At 41.0% G+C, this 19,637-nt stretch overlaps 1 protein-coding gene across 1 annotated transcript in view; it reads left to right on the top strand.

Annotated features, from left to right (window-relative positions):
• The window catches only part of raver2 (ribonucleoprotein, PTB-binding 2), a 142,117-nt gene that overhangs the window by 78,151 nt on the left and 44,329 nt on the right, over positions 1–19,637 (top strand). The window contains exons 5-8 of the mRNA XM_050055512.1: positions 1,400–1,707; positions 2,421–2,585; positions 16,715–16,831; positions 16,869–16,943. Of these exons, the coding sequence (XP_049911469.1) occupies positions 1,400–1,707; positions 2,421–2,585; positions 16,715–16,831; positions 16,869–16,943 (665 nt within the window). The remainder of the gene's footprint in view (positions 1–1,399; positions 1,708–2,420; positions 2,586–16,714; positions 16,832–16,868; positions 16,944–19,637) is intronic.

Genomic DNA, 19,637 nt, shown 5'->3' with positions numbered 1-19,637 from the left:
TACAAGTCTTCACGGACATGGATGTAAACTGTATCTGCAGTGTGACCACGAGGGGTAATTCTAGTTTTTAAAGATTATGTTTTTGGCATTTTGCCTTTGACAGAGGACAGTGTAGATATGGGGGAGACGGAGAGAGGGCTATGACATTCAACAGAGGTCCTAAGGCTGGAAGTGAACTGGTGACGTTGCATACATGGCATGAGCTTGGCCACTGAGGTGCTCAGAGTCTTTTTAAATCCTTTGAATCTGTTGTTTTATATATTACACATTTAGTGTTTTTTCTTGTTTCCAATACTCAACGTGTGCAACATTAAACTCTTTTAACATACCTTTTCTCTTCAACACTCACACTCACATTGCAGATCAATTTATTACCACCTCATTTCACAGCCCATGAATTTGTCTGCGGCTGTTTTCATGTGAAGCTGTTTAACGCTTCTAATGTTCTATACGTTCACTCATTTCCTTTCTTTCAACCTAATTACACAGTTTTTAATGCGTTTGCGTGTGAGGTTTATCAATGTGCCTTTATACATTGTTTTTTATTTTAAATCATTGAGCGTCACCGTTAATAGGAAAGGAAGTCTACTAAGAATTCATACCAAGGCTTCACTGACTGGATTGTAACTTATGAATAAATATCAAAGCCTCCTCAATAGACTCGCAGGACGTACTGTACAGTCGGCTTTTCTCTGTTTGTCTGCGAAAACTGACAGCCCCAATACAAGTGATAATCTTTGTTGCTTTACACGACTAAAATGAAGTGAAATTCGGGCAGTGATTGGAAGAGACGTGATGACAGTGTGACATAAGAGATATTATCACCGGCATAGAAAATAGGCTAACACTTTGTCTGAAGGTATCGCAGTTAAATAGCCAGTAGAATTTAATTGTAGTGTTCATCAGTATTATTGTTTCTCTGACACATATATCAGTTTTCAAATGAGATAAGGTGTATATGTGTGTGTGTCACAGTGGATTCCCCCTACATAGTGGCTCCCTATTGGCTTTCTAGCTAATGTGTTGTCTTTCTCTCTGTGTATCTGTCTGTCTGTCTGTCCTTATGACTGTCTGTTTGTGATTTTGGTTGTTCGTGCCCAATGTGTTATTGTTTTCGTCCTTTTGCCACATTCGGCCTGTCATTTATTTTCTTTGCATGTGAGTTGTTTTGTGCATGTTTTTTTTTTTTCTTTATTTTTGTTGTTGTGTCCCCATCCTGCATTTTCCACAAGCTGCTTTCTGCCTGTTTTTTCAATGTCTGCTTTAAATGTATGTTTGTGTTTGTCTGCTCGTGTCTCACACGTCCCCGTCTGTTTGTGTCCGTGCGTCTCTTTCTGCGTGTCTGTCCTCGTCCTGTCTTTTCCTCTCGTCGCTGTCTCCATAATGTCCCCTCCTCCAGCCTTTGTGACTTTGCTGAACGGGGACCAGGCTCAGGATGCCATCCGCTCCCTCCATCACAGCACTGTCCGGGGACGCTTGATCAACGTCACGCTGCAGCCCACGGACTCCCTGCTCTGCCTCACCAACCTGCCCCACACCTTCACTGCCCAGCAGTTTGAGGAGCTGGTACGCGCCTATGGGAACATCGAGCGCTCCTTCCTGGTGTACAGCGAGCTGACGGGCCACTCCAAAGGATACGGCTTTGTTGAATACATGAAGAAGGATTCTGCTTCACGGGCCCGTTCTGAGCTGCTGGGCCGACCGCTGGTACGTTAGAGCGGTTTTTAAAATGATCCTGTCCTGTGTGATTATTTGATGTTCTTGCTACATTTTTCTTTAAGACAAAAATATGCTGGAACTGTTGAACTCTTTTGGATGAGTACACAATATACATTTTAGTGCTCTGGGCTAAACCTAAATAAATGAGTCTACAACCATATGGCCTGATTTGAGTCATACATAAAAATGAGCAAAAAGAGGACATTTGAGTCTTCGGCCACATCTTACATCGAGCTGTTTACTTCCACAAAACTTGGCTCAAACTTGTAATCATCAGTCATGGTTTGTAGAAACTGGCCAAACAGGGGAAAAGAAATAATAAGTACAAATATGGGTTCTGCCAATTTGTCTCCCAAGTATGAAATGTGAAATTGCAGTATGAACACACAAAGTATCTGTGGGAAGAAACGCTGAACCAGAAACATCTCCTTGTGTTATTTTAGTGCAGTTTATTTTAAATTCTACAGCAGATTGTCTGACCTCACATTTGGGATCGGCTCAATCAGTGAAACAAAAACTGTACATGGGCTTTCAAATCAGCACTTTACAACCACAAGGATGAATATGTAACGGCAAGTAAAGCTTCACTTACAATCATTTGTTTATATAAATGCAGAATTCAAGAGGATGCTTATGCAGTGTAAGAGTGAAAGGCGAGTTCAGGGTCTTAAAAATCGAATTCTGTACTCCCGATTGTTCAGGACGATCGCTCATTGATGGTGCAGTGGATGGATGTCAACCAGCTGAGCCAGGAGGAGAACCTGCACTCCAAGTGTCTGTGTATAAACCGGCTGCCGCTGGACCTGTGTGACTCTGAAGAACTGACCCAGCTCTTCTCCGAAACCTACAAACCCGTCTTCTGCCAGGTGAGTTTCTATGTGTGTATATTGTAGCAAGTATAAGAGCAGCCTAACAAAACTGTGGCGGGGCCTTTGGTTTTCACATCTCATATGATCAGATCTGCAAAATTATGTATCCATGGGGTCACAGCTCATTGAACATCTCTGCGCTGTGAAACCAAGGTGTAAGATAACTGTTTGCAAATTCTTTTTTCCCTCTTCTCAGAGCCTCATAGTGTAGCAGAAGCTCTGAAGGAAAATGTTTTTATTCATTGGTAATGTCACACAAACTCCTCTGAATGATCTTCATTGTACCTATAACACTCTCACTTTGAAATGACTCCCTCCTTCCACACACACACAGGCTTGTATCAATCAAACGCCACCATGCACATACTCTGTGCAATAATTCCACTGAGCAATGCTCTGGCATTAATACTGCATAATGCACATTTGTACTAATATTCTTAATTAATTCTTATTTGTATTATCTATGCAGCTATATTTAACACACTCATAGATCCCATCTCTCTGCATTTTCGTTTTATATACACTGTTGCATAATGCACATATTTTTGTGTCTTATGTTTCGAATAATTTCTTCATGCGTAAATATAAGAGCAGCTGTAATGTGTGTGATTTCTCTCAGGGGATCAAAAAAGTATTTCTGATTCTGACCACCAGGTGAGAGGTACTGATATAAAATTCAGGGGTCGGCGTCCCCATTGGCCAATCTCCCACTATCACCAAGCAACTGTTTCCATGGTGAGGTGTGGCTGCTGTGACACCAGCCCCACCCTTCAACTCGCCCCCCCTCCCCACTCTGCTCAGTTTCAGTTCAGCTGTGTTATATACCACCCTGCCCCATGATCACATCCACACCACCCCCACATTCCCATTTAGACATCACTCAATGGGTATCTGTCATCTGCTGCATTTCCAGTTTTAACTCCACCCCTCTGCCCCACTCCCACATAGAAATCAATACACCCACATCATCCCGGTCCCATGATGCTTTGTGGGTGTTTAGCTCATGTTGCTTCACTGTTGCAGAGCCAGCAGGCTTTGACCTATGGTTCAGCGTTTTTTATGTACAGTACGGTATGTGCTTACAAGTGTGTGTGTGTATGTGTGTGCGTGTGTGTGTTACTGCATTCAGCATGTATGCACTAGAAATATATAAGGCACAAAACCTCTGAAACCCTGTGCACACTTGAACAGGATGGACACACAACATATACAGGGATATCAGAACATACAAGGTTGCATTCAAAGAGTAGTCACAGTGTTACTTCATTAACCCGCCTGTGTGGGACAGTGCAGCACAGCCCTTTTAACTACAACTGCTGCTTTGCTTTCATTTGAAGCACAGTGAGTTTTCAGCTGGTCAGGTGTGATACGACTGGGGATACGCATGATTTCAATGCAGGAAAAACACGAACATTGTGTGAAAAGCGTCACTCCCAGTGCACCGGGTCTGTTTCAAGAAGGCATACTCAGCTATTGTTCGTGCTGTCTGTGTGGTGTTTATCATTTTTCACCAAAAGGCTGAATTTCCACAGTGTTCTTTAGTCTTTTTCTTAGCGCCAGTGTCTTTTTTCAGTTGTTCCCAATGAGGAGAGAGTGTATGCAACCCCTTGAGGTCATCTAGAAAAAAGTGCTGCACCCACCTTTTATCAAAGCGCTCTGACTTTATTTGTGGCCACTCCGAGAGCTTCTAGTTGGTAAATTTCTAATCTTCTCAAAAAGGCGCTGGTGTTGTTACTGTTGCTCCTTTACTGTCTATCTAGAGTGACATGATATGTCAGTCAGAAGTTATCACAACAAAGGCGGAGAAGCCATTTTGTGGGATCAGATCTGCTGGACGCTGAATGTTGCTGGTGACTGTTGTGCTTTTATCACTGCGTATATTGTGAGCTTGTTGTTAGCATAGACTGTATAACATCATGGATGTAGCTGCTGTGATGTCACCCATTGGTTTGTGGACTGCTGATTTGAAGCCTCGAGTCTGGCATTTCTGCTGTCGCCATCTTTTTGAGCCAGAAGTGACCATTTTTGGATGAGAGGGTGGATCTGACTCACAGACTGTGGCAACGCGTTGACTGTAGCGACGCCTCGCAGACAGCTTGTCACTAAAGCAGCTCTGCCCTTTAATATTTGCAACTTTATGCCTTAAGCCCAGTTTAGACCAAAGATTTGCCACAAGACAGTTTGAGACAGGCAACTACTTGCAATACACCGTTCTGTCGGTTCACACCAATGCAACAGGATAAGATGGTGTATCATCTCTATGCAACACTCTCTACTTCGTTCTGATTCCCAGCTTTTCAGGCTTATTTTGTGGCTGAATATAATTTGTAGCTTCCTAAAATATGAATGAGGATAGTGACAGTGAGATATTGGCTATGGTTGCATTTGCAGTAGTGATAAAACAGTGAAAAACATAAACAAAATGAGCATCAGATGGACTGTATTCATAATCAGTATACCACAATAATATAAGTAAGCAGCGCCAATTAGTAAGTCAATGAGAATGTGTGTGTGGGGGGTGCATAAGCACATACAGTATGCAGCAGCTACGACTCCGGCACACCATGAGGACACATACGGAGGGCTCGTGGGGACAGAGCACCTGCTGCAGCAAGCAAACACGCCATCTGCAGTCTTATTAACTCGACCAGCGGACTTCACTACAAGCCGATTGGCTGTAGAAACAGATGACATGCTTTACTTTCTAAAACCAGCCACGGACCATTTGACCAGCTGAGTTGCAGCTGACACCATCAGCCTACTCGAGTAGAGCTCAGAAAGCCAGTTCACAACACTCCAAACCATTTTGTCTGATCGCAAATCATTGGTCTGAACTGGGCTTTAGTAAAATGTAGACAGGTTGAAATTAGCTGTAGAGACCAAAACCATTTTTTTGAACCAGGCTGTAAACATGTTTTTTCCTGCTGTAAAGCTGGGCATTTTAACATGGAGGTCTATGGGGACTGACTCTGTTTTGGAGCTAGCCTTTTGTGGCCTTTCAATGAACTGCAGTTTTTGGCACTTGCACATTGGCATTATTTTTTAGCCTTGAGGGTTGTCATTGGTTGTAAACTGTGTAGTCAACCCTCTGTTGACATGCCGTTATGTTAGCTGCTTAGCTATCATACCACTTCTCTGCTAAAGAGAAACACTATGTGGAAACACTCCCCTTTGTTTGATATGATGTTTGCTTCTTTGTTTGCTACATATTCATCTGTCTTGTATCATCACCTTATGTCTTACTGTCATCAGCAGTAGTCTGTCTTACATAAACCATCTTCCTCCTCTGTGCTCATAGGCAGAACTCTTGTTACTTTTCCTCTGTACAGAGTGCACTTTACCTGTGGCCTTGGCCCTGAGCGCTATAATTGTGCTACCCACGAAAGGGCCCTCCAGGCAGCACTTTAGTTTAAGTCAGCCAGGAGAGATGGAGGGAGGAGAGGGTAAAGAATGTCAACCATATTAGAGGGAAGGACAGCAGGATGGAGACAGTACAGAGGGGATGGGAAGGAAGGAGGACAGCGCTGAGAATGCCAGACCTATTAGAGAGAGGATGGATTGAGGGAGGGAGAGGGTTGACAGTGTCAGGCCTAATAGAGGAACGGAGGGAGACGGAGAGAGGTGGAGAGCTGAAGTGGAATGGTGAAGAGCAGTAGACTGTCATTCACAGAAAGAAGACTGTTGGCATATTTGTAAATGTAATACTGATAGCTAAGAGCAAGTTAAAAACTCACATTTACTGAGAGACAAATAAGAACAAAATGGGTCTGTATTATACTAATAAATGGAAAAGGATGGAGATGGAGATGGCTGAGTAGAGTTAGGGAGGATGGATAGATGTTAGCAAAATGGAGTGGAGATGGAAGCAGGTTTATGAAAACATTACCATCCGCTCTTCACAGACCACGTGGGGCTGGGCAATATGAGCTATAAATGATAATTTATATTTTCAGGCTATATCCCAATACACAGAATATATCTCAATATTTTGAAATCTCCTCTAAAGTACTGAATACTTACATACTGAGCTTCTAAATAAACTAGTTACAATAAAATTGAATAAAAGAGCCACTATTTTTTTTTTAAATAAAGTCGAAAAAACACTGTTATAATAAAGTAAAAAAAAGTGCTGTGACAATGATAAAAAAAATATTGTTACAATGAAATAGATCAAAGCTGACCACTGGTGCTTTTATTATAAACCACCGAGCTCGTCTCAGGCAGAAAGTGTTTATATTTTTGTCATGAATGTGAAGATTCTGTGCAACAGTTGTCTTTAGCAGTTAGCGTAAAGTTAACCCATAATCCTCAGTGCTGTTACACATCAGGATTGATTCACTGTAAGATGGAAACAAATTAACAGCTCTCCGGTTCATATATTAATAATATTTGCAAATCACAGTGGTGCTCCATGGTGGCAAAATTTGGCTAGATAATTGCGGCCTTGAGCCCTGCAGGTACAAAAACACAAGCCTTGTTAAACTTGTTAAAAGTTAAACTAACTTCACAGTTAAACAAGAGGATTTATTCACTGTGAGCTGGAAACGAATTAACAGCTCACAAGTTCATATATTAGTTACATTTGCAAGCTGCACTGGTGCTCCATGGTCACAAAATTTGACTAATTAGTCGTGGACTTGAGCCCTGCAGATACAAAAACAAACTCCTCGACTGCTCACACTGTCATTAAACTCACTAGAAGTTAAACTGTCATTGCATCACAGTTAAACATGGACATTAATTCACTCTGAGTTGGAAACAACAGCTCTCCATATATTAGTTGTATTTGCAAGTTGCACTGGTGTTCCATGGTTGCAAAATGCGACTAAATGGTCGTGGTCTGGAGCCCTTCAGATGCAGAAACATTTGCCTCTCCTGCTCGCAATATTGCTCAGGAGAGGGGGGGTTCTGGATGGGTGGGGGAGTGTGTGTGACTTATCATGGTTGTATGGTTGCCTGTGAGAGGGAGAAAGCGAATAGAAACATCAAGCGAGTCTCATGCTGGTAGCTTGAAAATGACTTGACAGTTTATATTGGATGTTTACCATATAGTAATTTTATACATCTCATGTGGAACAAGCCACAATACATTGAGTATAATCCCTATATCGCCCATCCCAGACAGTTACTTGTATTTGGCTACATACGATTGTCCATAACATTTGTTAGTACAATGACATAGAGCAGACGTATAGTAGACAACACCCCTCATATGTTTGTCTTCTTATTTTGATTATTTCATTTGATATCATGATACAGCTGTTACAAAAAAATAAACAAGGTCTTAAAGATGCCACATAATGAACTGCACTGTGGGTGTTATTTAGATGCCGATAAATTGTCAGTGGAAAGGGATTAAAGTAGTGCTGAAATGTTTATTTTGCTCTTGCAAGTAGTATTTATTAATCTGAGGACAGTATGCAGTTCTTACTATACAATCTGAGCTTGACATTTGCTGTTTTTAACACCTGGTGCTGTGCGGGACTTCTAAGTCATTTCATGTGATGCCTGTCAGCGAATAAAAGGAGGAACAGGTAGCAGAACAGCCATCATAGCAATAATGTTCAGGTGCTGGCGACAGGTTTTCATTGACAAGCACAGTCAAAAGGCATTACAGCAGCTAAGAAACAAAGATGTCAGCTAAATTGAAGACACAGCGATAAATCTGGATACATATAGATATAGGAGGACTATGAAAAAAACAAATCATAAAACAGGAATGGATGAATGTAAGGATTGTTTAAAAATGGATAAACCACCCAACAAATCAGTTCTTTTCAAAATGAACCAAAGAGGCTGTAATGGGGAGAAACATCATATAATGAGCTTTATTTTGCAGTTACATTGTTTATTCAGAAGCTGCAGACAAGAAATCTAATTTTGAATATAAAAACAAACATGTTCCTCACAATCATCAGCACTCACTGTTGCAGAGCTAATTAAAGTCTTTCCAAGAACAATCTTAAGATGCTTGACACAATTATTGCCCCGCTTTGGTGGAACCTGCAGCGTTTTCAAAGTTTTGTTCAAGGAAAGAATAAATCTTAGACGGATGTCATGTTTAATGACATCTTATGCTGCGCACAAAGAAAATGAAAAACTACCACAAACACTTGTTTGGTGAATTTCAAGTTTGATTCTGGAGAATTGTTTCATGTGAGATGACCCAATCAAAGACTCATGATTTCTTGATTGTATCTAGAATCTCCCACTTCTAAATGATTTTTTTTTTAAATAATAGTCACATTTTCAGCCACTCAGTCTACACACGCACACTCGCACATCGTCTGCTCGACTCTCTTCGTACAGATCTTTACAGTTAAACTTGTCACTGTGACAGGTCATGTACCTTTCGTCGCAGACAGCTATGACAGGGCTGTCATGACCTCATCACTCGGTTCAGACAGCTGATGTGGCCGTTTAAACTGTCAGACACACAAACAAACACAGGCACACGCACACACACACACACAGTCTTGCCCCTGCTGGTGTCTCAGTCAGCATCTCTTGGCTGGAGACCACGACATGAGGTCAAGAGCTGTCACACACACTGATAGCTAGCTTAGCATCTTTGGGTTCTGCACTCTCACACAAACACAGACACATATATACAATGACTTACTGCACTGTACACAATGCATTCAGGAAAATACCATTTATTTCATAGCTTATATTTTTTCTAGATTCTTTGATTAAACATCCCTCTGGCCTTGACTTTGGTGAAACATTTTCACTTGTGTGTTTCTGCTTTTGAGCCATTATAGTTGCTGAAGGTAATTCTTTATGTCGGTGAAGGAGCATCTGTTAATACAGTATGGTATCTGATGCAAAAATACATGAATTAAACTGAGGTTACATCAAGAAAATACGATTTTGATTTTTATGATTTGAGAGGTTTGATCAGATTTACCTTTTGTTAAGTTGATACTTGTTATCCTCAAGAATATTTCCTGATCCACAAGAGTTGGATATCGGGATGAGTATTGGTGCCAAGTAGTATGGAAACTTCTCCAATCAAAAATATACCTGCTTTCAATCTTTTTGTACTCAGATCCAAATGAAAAAGACCATTTGTTTGTCTTGCTTGCAGCCAATCACAGCAAGTGTTCTTTGATTTCACCCAACGTGTGATCGGCCCATGACCGCAGCAGCTACATCCCTGCGTTGTGGAGAAGTCGAACATGGTGTATTTGATTGCTCGTTTGGTTAGTTTATAAATATTTTAGTAATTTTAACACTTCCAAAATGTGTTTTTTTTTGTGCAACTGAATGCCTCTATTCACGTGATGAGTATTGAATGAAACAAAAAAAAGGTATCAAATGAAGTCATCTATTGGTAACAGTATCACTTTAAGGGTGCTGTTATTTGTACTGGCGCTTTATTTTTTCTTCCCAGCCTTTAGTTTAAAACAACAAGCAGCATGTCGTGACTTATTCCTTATGTTTTTTAATGGCAAAACCCCAGGAAACTTTGCATTTAGGGTTTTTATGTAAAGTGTTTCTATGGCAGGCTGTCATACTGAACAAGCAAAAAATTGGGTTGTCAGCCGCTGTTAATTATGCTGTGCTTCTTGTATGCCACTGCACTTTGACTTGACTCATATGGCAGAGGTGTTTGATTATGTTGTCAAAATCAGGGATGGCAAGTCATGTTCCAGTACAAGTCAAGAGAGTGTGATGTAACAAAATGCCTTAATTTCCAGCATGTCAGAGAATAATGCAATTATATAATCCAACATTATGCAACCAATTGCATTTGTTACTTTGTACGTACATCTTATTCTCATGTAAAATGAGGGCTGGGTGATAAAAATGGTCGTATCGGTCTGTTGGTAAATATCATGTTAAATGTGAAATTATTATTTCTCTTAAGTTTAAAAGCTGATTTTTTTTTTGTTCCTGAGTGAAAGTTGAAGAAACCATACCGCTCATATTGGTATAACCTATTATTCATTGTCAGAACATGACAAAACACTTGACAAACAGCAAAACATTTAATAAATCTGAGGTAGATTCAAAACAATTACAATCAAAATGTCATTTAATAAAAATAAATAGACAAAGAAATGTTAATTCTGGTACAAACAGTCAAGGTGTTTTGGAAATCTCAAGTTTTACACCCATAGTGTGTAATTTCTGCCATTTCTCAATCAAAACATTAACAAAAGACGAACTTTGATGACGTCAAGTAGTGTGAATCATTCATTGCCAATGAAAATCAATTTGACATGACAAGGAAATACATTTAGTTATGTTATGTGGTATCAATCTAATGAAATAGCCTCAAATTATTTACGTTAACTTGCTAACTTAGCATTAGCATTACATGAGTAGACTGCCCAAACAGCTACTGTAACTCATGTTATTGGTGCGTTCAATCACGGAGTAGTGCTACGCTGTTATCCATGGTCAAAACAATCATACTTGGGGCACCCACTAGCTCACCTGGTGGAGCGGGCGCCCCACGTGCAGGGGTGGTGTCCTTGCTGCGGCAGCTGCGGGCTTGATTTTAGCCCCTTTGCTGCATGTCATCCCCCCTCTTTCTCCCCCTTTTCACGCTGTATCTGTCCTGTCAATAAAGGCAATCACCCCCAAAAAATATCTTAAAAAAAAAAGCAATCATACTAAACATAAATGAATTAGTGTGTTGAACACTGTTGTACAGTTTAACATTACCGTATGCATTAGCATGGTGGCTGGTCTCGTCTTCATCCTCCTCTTCTACTACTATTTCTTTTTCTTCTTCTTCCTCTGTTTAATGGCTGCTGGCAACTGGCATTTAGGGTGCATCCAGGTGTATGGGTGGTTCAATTCTATCAAGGATTTATACATATATCTTTATCAAGGAAAATTATGTCGAGATAATTATCATTATTGTTTAATTCACTGTGGACAGGGAAGATCTTATTATATCACTTTAGAAAATATCAAAAATAATGTCTGACATATTTATACACAAAGAAGAATACTGCTGACTTTAGATGTTAGCCACAGGGATCATGTCAGAAAATTGTGATGTGATTTACAAATAATACCACGGACCTTATGTTGCAATGGGTTAGTTTAGTCTATTATTCCAGCTTTACTACCTGTTGGCCAAAGCCTGAAAAACATATTCTGTTAATTAGACTGATGTAGGGTAATTACACTTTGCAGGAGAGGAATTTCCTCTGGGCCAATCTGTTTTCGATTTACACCAAGGATAATTTACAGGATGAAGGATGAAGTACCAAATTAATGCAGTAAATTACTCTTTAATTTTTCTAAATCGTACCTCGAGGACAAGGCAGAGCGACTGCCAGACATTACAATGAAAAGTTAAAGACGTCGGCGAGCTCTGCAGTATCACAGACATCTTTGATTTCTCTTTTTTTTTTTATTGTCACGTGTTGCCTGTCTTGCATGTGTGAGGGACTGAATGTGCTCACTGCTTTTTTAGCTGCCATACATGTTGATAATGTCAAAGCTACTTTGTGGTAACAGTGGATGTTAGTTGTTCACTCCGTGCAGCAGCTACTGATTTCAGCCTGACTAAGACGGACAGCAAAACAACAATATTTTTAGAGGCTGCACATCCACACGAAGACAAGACAGAGAACCGAACAACAGCTGGAATATAATACACACAGGCCTACTTTAAATTAACATAATTGCACAGATCTAAATAATGATTGAATATTATCTATAGTGTGAGTGCAGTTGCAGAAATGTTTGAGCAGAGTCTCACTCAGTCTCCACATCATCACTCAGGCATGCACACAACACACATAGTTGATGGTAGCTCGAATACCATTTGCACACAATCCAATTTGAATCCAATTTGATATATAATGTATGTTTTTCAGTTTTTCTCACTTCCACTCCGTCTTATTTTTTTGTGTGCGCACACAAAAATAATGATTAGCAAGTTTTTTTATTTGTTTTCCCTCCTGTCTTTTCTGGCTCATATCATCACTCTCCTCACTCGTCCGTCACCGAATCAATCACCGATGTTTTTCTCCTTCGCTCCTCGTTCCTCCCCCCTTTTTCTCGCCATCTTCTCCTCCCTCCCACTCTCTCTCCGTCCTCCACCCATCCATCCATCCATCTATCTATACATCTCTCAAGTGGTAAAGTGGTACAGGTCATTTCCATACAGTTAGCTTAATGTATGCTGATGATAATAGCCTATCGACCTACTCCTCCACACATACATCCATTTTCCTCCCTCGTTCCCTCCATCCATCCATCCTCTGTTCAGACCGGAGGAAACAGCAGACGAATGAGAGGAGGGAGGGAGGGAGGAAGTGGAGGGCCACTTGATTGAGCGCTGATGGTAACAGGCATCAGCGCTCAGGCTGAGAAAGTACAAATACATTTGTCTCCCACTGATTTGTAATCTGTCCATTTTTTACAGCGAAAACTTCTGATATGATTATATTGCATGAAAGTGTGATTATATGATTTTTTGTCATGTTTAATTGCAATCACATATCGTCTGAAACTTAGTGCTTAGGTGGGCGTTCTTGTTATGTCTCAAACGTGAATATTTGGTTGTTTTCTTGGTGTTCTATGATAAGAAACTGAATATCTTTGGGCTTCAGGCTCTTGGTTAAAACATGCAATTTAATGGCAATATTTTCTGATATTTTATAGACCAAATAATAAATCAAGAAAATTATCAACAGATCAGTTTGTAATGAAAATAATCGTTCGTTGTAGCTCTAGTGTATGCATGAAGCATCCATGTTAAATACAGTGGGAAAGGGACTTCCACACAGGTCCTGGGTACCATAACATAAAGACAGTGAAATGCTCCTTGATTGCAAAAAATAAAATAGTAATAGAGCTTCAAATTCGCCCACATAAATGGACCATTCTGTCTCTATTTGTTGCTTTAACCTGACTTGATATTTACTGATATTTTGCAGACTTGTCAATGCTTCTTGGTAATAGAGGCACGTTCTAAATTACCTCAAACACAGCTCTGACATTTCTTGTTATGACCACCATGAGCACAGTTGCCGACGTCTCTGCAAAGTGTTGTTCGGCTGGGATACTGTACTGTAACCACGCCAAGTTACCTATGTCACTATCCTCTGAGTACTCAATGGCTATGTTATCATGCACACCAATATTCCACTATTATTTCGAGTATGACAATACTCTGACTTTAATGGGGGCCACATAAACAGTGTTCATGCATGTTCCATTTAAATATTCCAAATTAGGCCTTTTTCCCAAATTTAGCATTTTAAGATTAAGGCATGTGTTGCTAGCATTCAGATTTTAGGAGCAGGCTCAGAGCGGGTCGTCCTCCAATCATAAGTTGGATCCCCGGCTCCTCCAGTCTGCATGTCAAAGTATCCTTGTGCTAGATACTGAACCCCAAATTGCTCCCGATGGCTGTTCCATTGGTGTGTGGGTGTGTTAAAAACTGGAGTAGCAGATGGCACCTTGTATGGTAGCCTTGGCCACCAGTGTATGAATGTGTGTGTGTGAATGGATGAATGTGACTCGTAATGTAAAAAGTGCTTTGAGTGGTCAAATGACTTGAAAGGTGCTATACAAGTGCAGGTCCATTAACCATATGAACATGTATACATATCATTTGGGGTTTTTTAGTGCAGTAACCATTAAGAAAGATTTACATATTAACAGGTTTTTGGATAAGCATAAATGTGGAAATACCGACCTTTTCAACAAGGTGGTTGAAGAAATGAAAGAAGTCCACCACTGTTATAAAACTTAAGTCGTATGCCTTCATATGAGGGCTGCATGTAAATGGGAATATTAGTTAAATGTTCACTTATATGAGACACGTAAACAGCTTAGTGGGAGTATTGTCTTTTTCAGAATAAGGGCAATCATCAGAATAATTTCTGTACATAAACATAGTGTCTCCCACATAATCTACAATTTATCACTTCAAATGTAATTTACAAAAAAAAACATATACAAGTATGACATAAGTTAAAATAGCTCAGGTAGACCTAGTCTGTGCATCAGATACAAAAACAGTTTCAAACAGTGGACACATCCTGAATAAATCAACTCATCCTCTTGTGTGTTTTCAGTATTTTGCTAGAATTCAGCCACTACCAGCAGTGGGTCAAATGGTGTGTTTTAACCATGTGCCATTAGCTTTTAGCCATTGTCATTATCCAATATCATCCATTAGCTTTAAGCTATTAGCCTGCCTGCATTATTTAGCTGCTCCTCACACACTGGAAATGACTGAACCTCCTTGACAGAAAAGTCTATCATCTTCGGCAGTAATGTTACGGGTCAGCAGTGCTTTCTGGCCTGGAGATATCCGCTTATTGACTAGTAATAAAAAAAAGTGATCACATTATTCCATTAACTGTCCATGTTGTTTGCTGGGTAAAGCCATTAGACTGGTAGCAGGATTTTAATATTATTTGGATAAGATCAGTCCACATTTTGCCTTTACACACATACAGAACGTGTGTGTGTGGGTGTGTGTGTGGACGGTTGCTCCCTGGAGCGGTGCAGGAAGAGCAAGAAGAGGATGTATCTGTTACATCATGTCATCTTTTTATCTCTCCTTTTTGACAAAAGGAGCTGAGACAAGCTCTTTTACCTCAGCCACAACACACACTTATCTGTCAGTTACTGTCTGTCACACAGACACACACAAAAATACACACACACACTCAAAAGCAGAAGTGTGTACATTTGTAACTCTGCAAGCTCCTGTTGCCGTGTTTACATGAATTTAATGAATGCATTTGTTAGCCTGCGACTGAATTAGAAGTGAGCTTGCAACTTTGGACTTGTTGCTGGCTTTGTAGTCTCACAGTACATCACCATGGTAACTTTAACGGCATAGATGATCTGCTCTGGAGGAGATTGTATTTTGGCCATTGAATCCAAATATAAAATACCCTACCAGTCAACTTTCTGGATAAATGTTATTACTATTCCTAGTCGGGGCCATGAACTCGATGCAGAAATAGAAAAGAGGCTGTTTGCAGGGACCTCCTTTGCTTCCCCTGATGATTTATTAAAAGATAGAATAAATGAAAGTAATGTTTCCAGGCATTTTTGCCCTCTCTGGCGAAAGAAAAAAGAGGAGAGCTTCTATTAAGCAGAACCAGGCTCATATTAGATGATTAGAATTATCAGTGAGTACATTTCCTCTTGCATATTGAAGAGAAAACCTACTCTAAAACACAGTCACTCCATTAAAACAGTTCTGGGTGATAAGGCCTCTGGTGATGTGTCATTTTTTTATTCATGCAGATAACTGGTGAATTCTGAAAAGAGAAAATGAGCAGTAGGTATTAGGTATTAGTGTCAGTTAATCAGAAGTCAGATCAATCATACAAGAAGAAATCCGTCATAGACGAGGCAGAGTTACAGTGGCGTCAGTGTGTAATGTTGTGTTTGGTTCGTTTTTCTTCACTGCTGGCAGCAACAGATAGCCCCATTCATTCTTATTGCTGTATCCATCCACAGTGGTTACAGCTTTCATTTGGCCCACTTGCTCTTGAGCATGAACATCTCCAGTGAGGCTCTTCAGATCATGTGTCCATCCATCATCTGAGCCTGCTTATCCTGTTTGGGGTTTCAGGCGGCAGATTCTCACAGGACCGACACACAATCACATTCACTCCTAAGGGCAGTTTAGAGACTGTTGGACATGTTGTTGGATATTGGGAGGTAACCAAAGGCCAAGCAGACATGAGGAGAACATGGATACTCCACACAGAAAAGCCCCAGCTGGCCAGCAGATTTAAACCCACAGCCTTTTTGCTGTTGTTGTTTTAGAAAAAAGTTGAATAGGGGAAACATCCTGGTGCAGCTAATGAAAACTATCAAACTGCAGATCTCGCAGAGGTAATGAAAATTAAGCTATGAAACAGGGGAGGTTTAATTAAACTTCTCTTGGAGCAAAGCTGCTACAGAAGCATTAATAACTTTAATGGTTAAATAAAATGGTCGATAAGTGAAGTTTGTTTTAGCCTGAAGCACAAAATAACCACAATACATCGTGTGTATACTGTGTACATATAGTATGTGGGGGGCTGAGTCAATACCAATTATTTCACTGTGTGCTGAGATGTCGGACTTTGAAAACCCACCTCCCAGCCCTCATTTAAAGCAGTCTTTTTATCTTCCAGCTCGCTCAGGATGAGGGCAGCCCAGTGCGAGGCTTTGGTGTGGTGGAGTATGAGAGCGCGGAGCAGGCGGAGGCTGTGCTGATAGAGATGGACCGAACACTGGTGGGAGGACAAGAGGTCCGTCTCTCACTCTGTACTGGTGGGAGGACAAGAGGTCCGTCTCTCACTCTGTACCCCCGGCACCTCAGGGAGAAGCACCCTGGCTGCACTCATCGCCGCCCAGGGTATGGTGAGTATTACCACGCTCTAGCACAAGCATGGGCCATATACTTCTGTTCGAGTCTGAAAGAGTAGTAATCAAGCCTGACCCTTACCTGTTTTTTATGTCCAAACCAACCCAAGTCCAACACACTGTCTGATGACAAATTTTAATTGACATCCTCCATCCTTAGCTAGATTGCTGCTGAAATAGCTTATGTGTTGTATTCATGCGTTGTCACATAAATGACAACCCCCAGCACTGAACAAGAATCAGCCATTGACTGCCATTTTGAGGCCTCAACTTCTGTATTTTGGCTGTCACCATCTTGTTTTTTGGAACCAGAAGTGACGATTTTTGGATAAGAGTGGAGTTGTGAAGGACTTAGCGATGCCTCGCAGACAGCACGTCATTCAAGCTGTAGTAAGTGTTAACGGGTGAGCAGAGTTGGGTATAACAAAGTAACGTTAGAGTACTTTGATTACTTTTTGCAGTAACAAGTAACCTAACGCGTCAGTTTGCTGTTTGAGTAATCAAATACTTAAGTACATTTTCAAACAAGACATCAGTTACTTCCGTTACTTTTAGAACGCTGGTCCTTCAGCTCCGAAACAGCAACGGCTGTCGTTTGGTTCTAATAACGGAGATAACGTTAAACCTATCAGTCTGAAAGAAGCCACGGAGCTTGTGGCTCACTACGTGGTTGGAGAAATGCTGCCGTTGTTTACGGTGGAGTCTAAATAGGGGTGCCGTAGCATTTTTCCGACCTCTCATTAGTCCGACGTCCCGTTGTTCCGATATGTGACTATTCTTTTCACCTGTCTAAATAAAACTTCATTAGACCGCCTCCAGCTGGTCCAGAACGCTGCCGCCAGGCTTCTGTCCAGATCTCACAAGTTCACTCACATCACTCCAGTCCTGGCATCCCTGCACTGGCTCCCTGTTAATTTCAGGATCCAGCACAAGATTCTAACCATCACTTACAGAGCCCTCCATGGTCAAGCACCTGCATACTTGACAGACCTGGTGTCCTTTCACTGTCCTGTCAGGTCACTGCGGTCCGCTGAAGGCCACCTACTTACTGCCCCTCACACAAGATTAAAGACGAAAGGTGATAGAATCTTTAAGGCTGTTGCACCAAAATGGTGGAATGCACTACCTCATGAGCTGAGAGCGGCCTCTTCCGTGGACATTTTTAAGAAGCAGTTAGAAACACATCTGTTTAGGCATGCGTTCCATTAATTGTCCATTGTATCATCTCTGTATTTCGCTGCACTTTACTTTTTATTTGTTTTTGTGTATTTTGCATTGTTTCTGTTATTGTATTTTTTTGTATTTTATCTTGTGAAGCACTTTGTGAGTCCTCTCTGTGAGAAGTGCTATATAAATAAATTTACTTACTTACTTACTTACTTACTTACTAGGCTATACTGTAGGCCCTATTTGTGTACCATAGAGGATCAGCAACGCAACAAAAGTAGGCTACTGGTCGAGATACAAGTGTACAAGAGAGGAGAGAATGAAACACCATAACCTCCTGTTATTAACTCTGGGGTCCGGGTTGTGTGGGGAGCTCTCCACGGTGCTGAACGGCTCCCGGCAGGCGTATTTCTGCCTTGATGGTGCGCCGCGACCGGCTCTGGGTCAGCTGGGAAAGGCTTGAGGCGAAGCAGGCTCACGGCTTATGTGTTTGCCACTTTCTTTTTCATTTTAACCCACACCATGATCTTTTCCTAACCCTAACCAAGTGGCTTTTTTGCCTAAACCTAACCAGACCTTAACCACAGGGCATCATGATGATTTCGGAACAACGGGACTTCGGAACAATGGGTTTAATATGGTCGGAACAATGGGCTGTCAGACCAATGGGCAGCCCCCCTAAATAGGTGGAGTAGGACTCGCTGACAGACATATTTCAGACTCAGGACTTGCATTATGCCTGGTACACGCTACACGCTGGTACTCACCAATTATCCCCGGTCGTCTTTCACGGCGTGTGTGATGTCATCGGGTTATTCTTGTCCTATTTTTATCACTTTTACTATTATTTGAGTCACTGCCAGAACTATGTCTGTTCATGTGCCAGCCGACATGTTGTTGTAGTCGCCTAAAAGCGTCAGCAGATGGCAGGAGCTACATTTGAAGCGCCATAAGTAAACTATCAAGCTACTGTATCTTCCACAGGAAGTTCTGACAAATGTTTCAGAATAAAAGCCTATTTAGAAAATGGAGGGATTCTCTCAGCCGAGGTTATAAGGGGCTTTTAATTTGAAACAAGTGTTGAGTTTGAAATGACGGTGCGATATGTTAACTTTACAAAGACAACGGAGCGGATAAAAAGTAAATATATAAACACACAGAGGGATTAATAAATAACGGACCGTCTATAATGTAGTTTGTTTCAAATGAAGCTGGGAGCCTCTGCAGTTGTGGTGAGTAAAAGCCCCGCCGCTATTTGTTAATGTTATTACTTTATGTCCGACCGTGAGGATGTACCATTGTTTGCTAGCTTGATGCTAATGACAGTAACGTTAACTCAGCGGGTTGACAAAGTGCCTCTGCTGTTTCACACCATCATTTCCCCCTTTTACTCTGTGTGGTAACATCCCTAGAGGAAATATTAAAAACGCTGGGGTGTTGTTGTCATACAGTTGTCTACGGCAGCAGATCGTTCTGTGTTTCTACTGGTCAAAGTGACGGCTGTGATGGGAGAATTGGATCTCA

Source organism: Epinephelus moara, chromosome 10 (assembly GCF_006386435.1).
Source record: "Epinephelus moara isolate mb chromosome 10, YSFRI_EMoa_1.0, whole genome shotgun sequence".
In the NCBI taxonomy this organism is placed as follows: Eukaryota; Metazoa; Chordata; class Actinopteri; order Perciformes; family Serranidae; genus Epinephelus; species Epinephelus moara.
The sequence above is the reverse complement of the archived record's forward strand: the minus strand, read 5'-3'. Positions and strand labels throughout refer to the sequence as shown.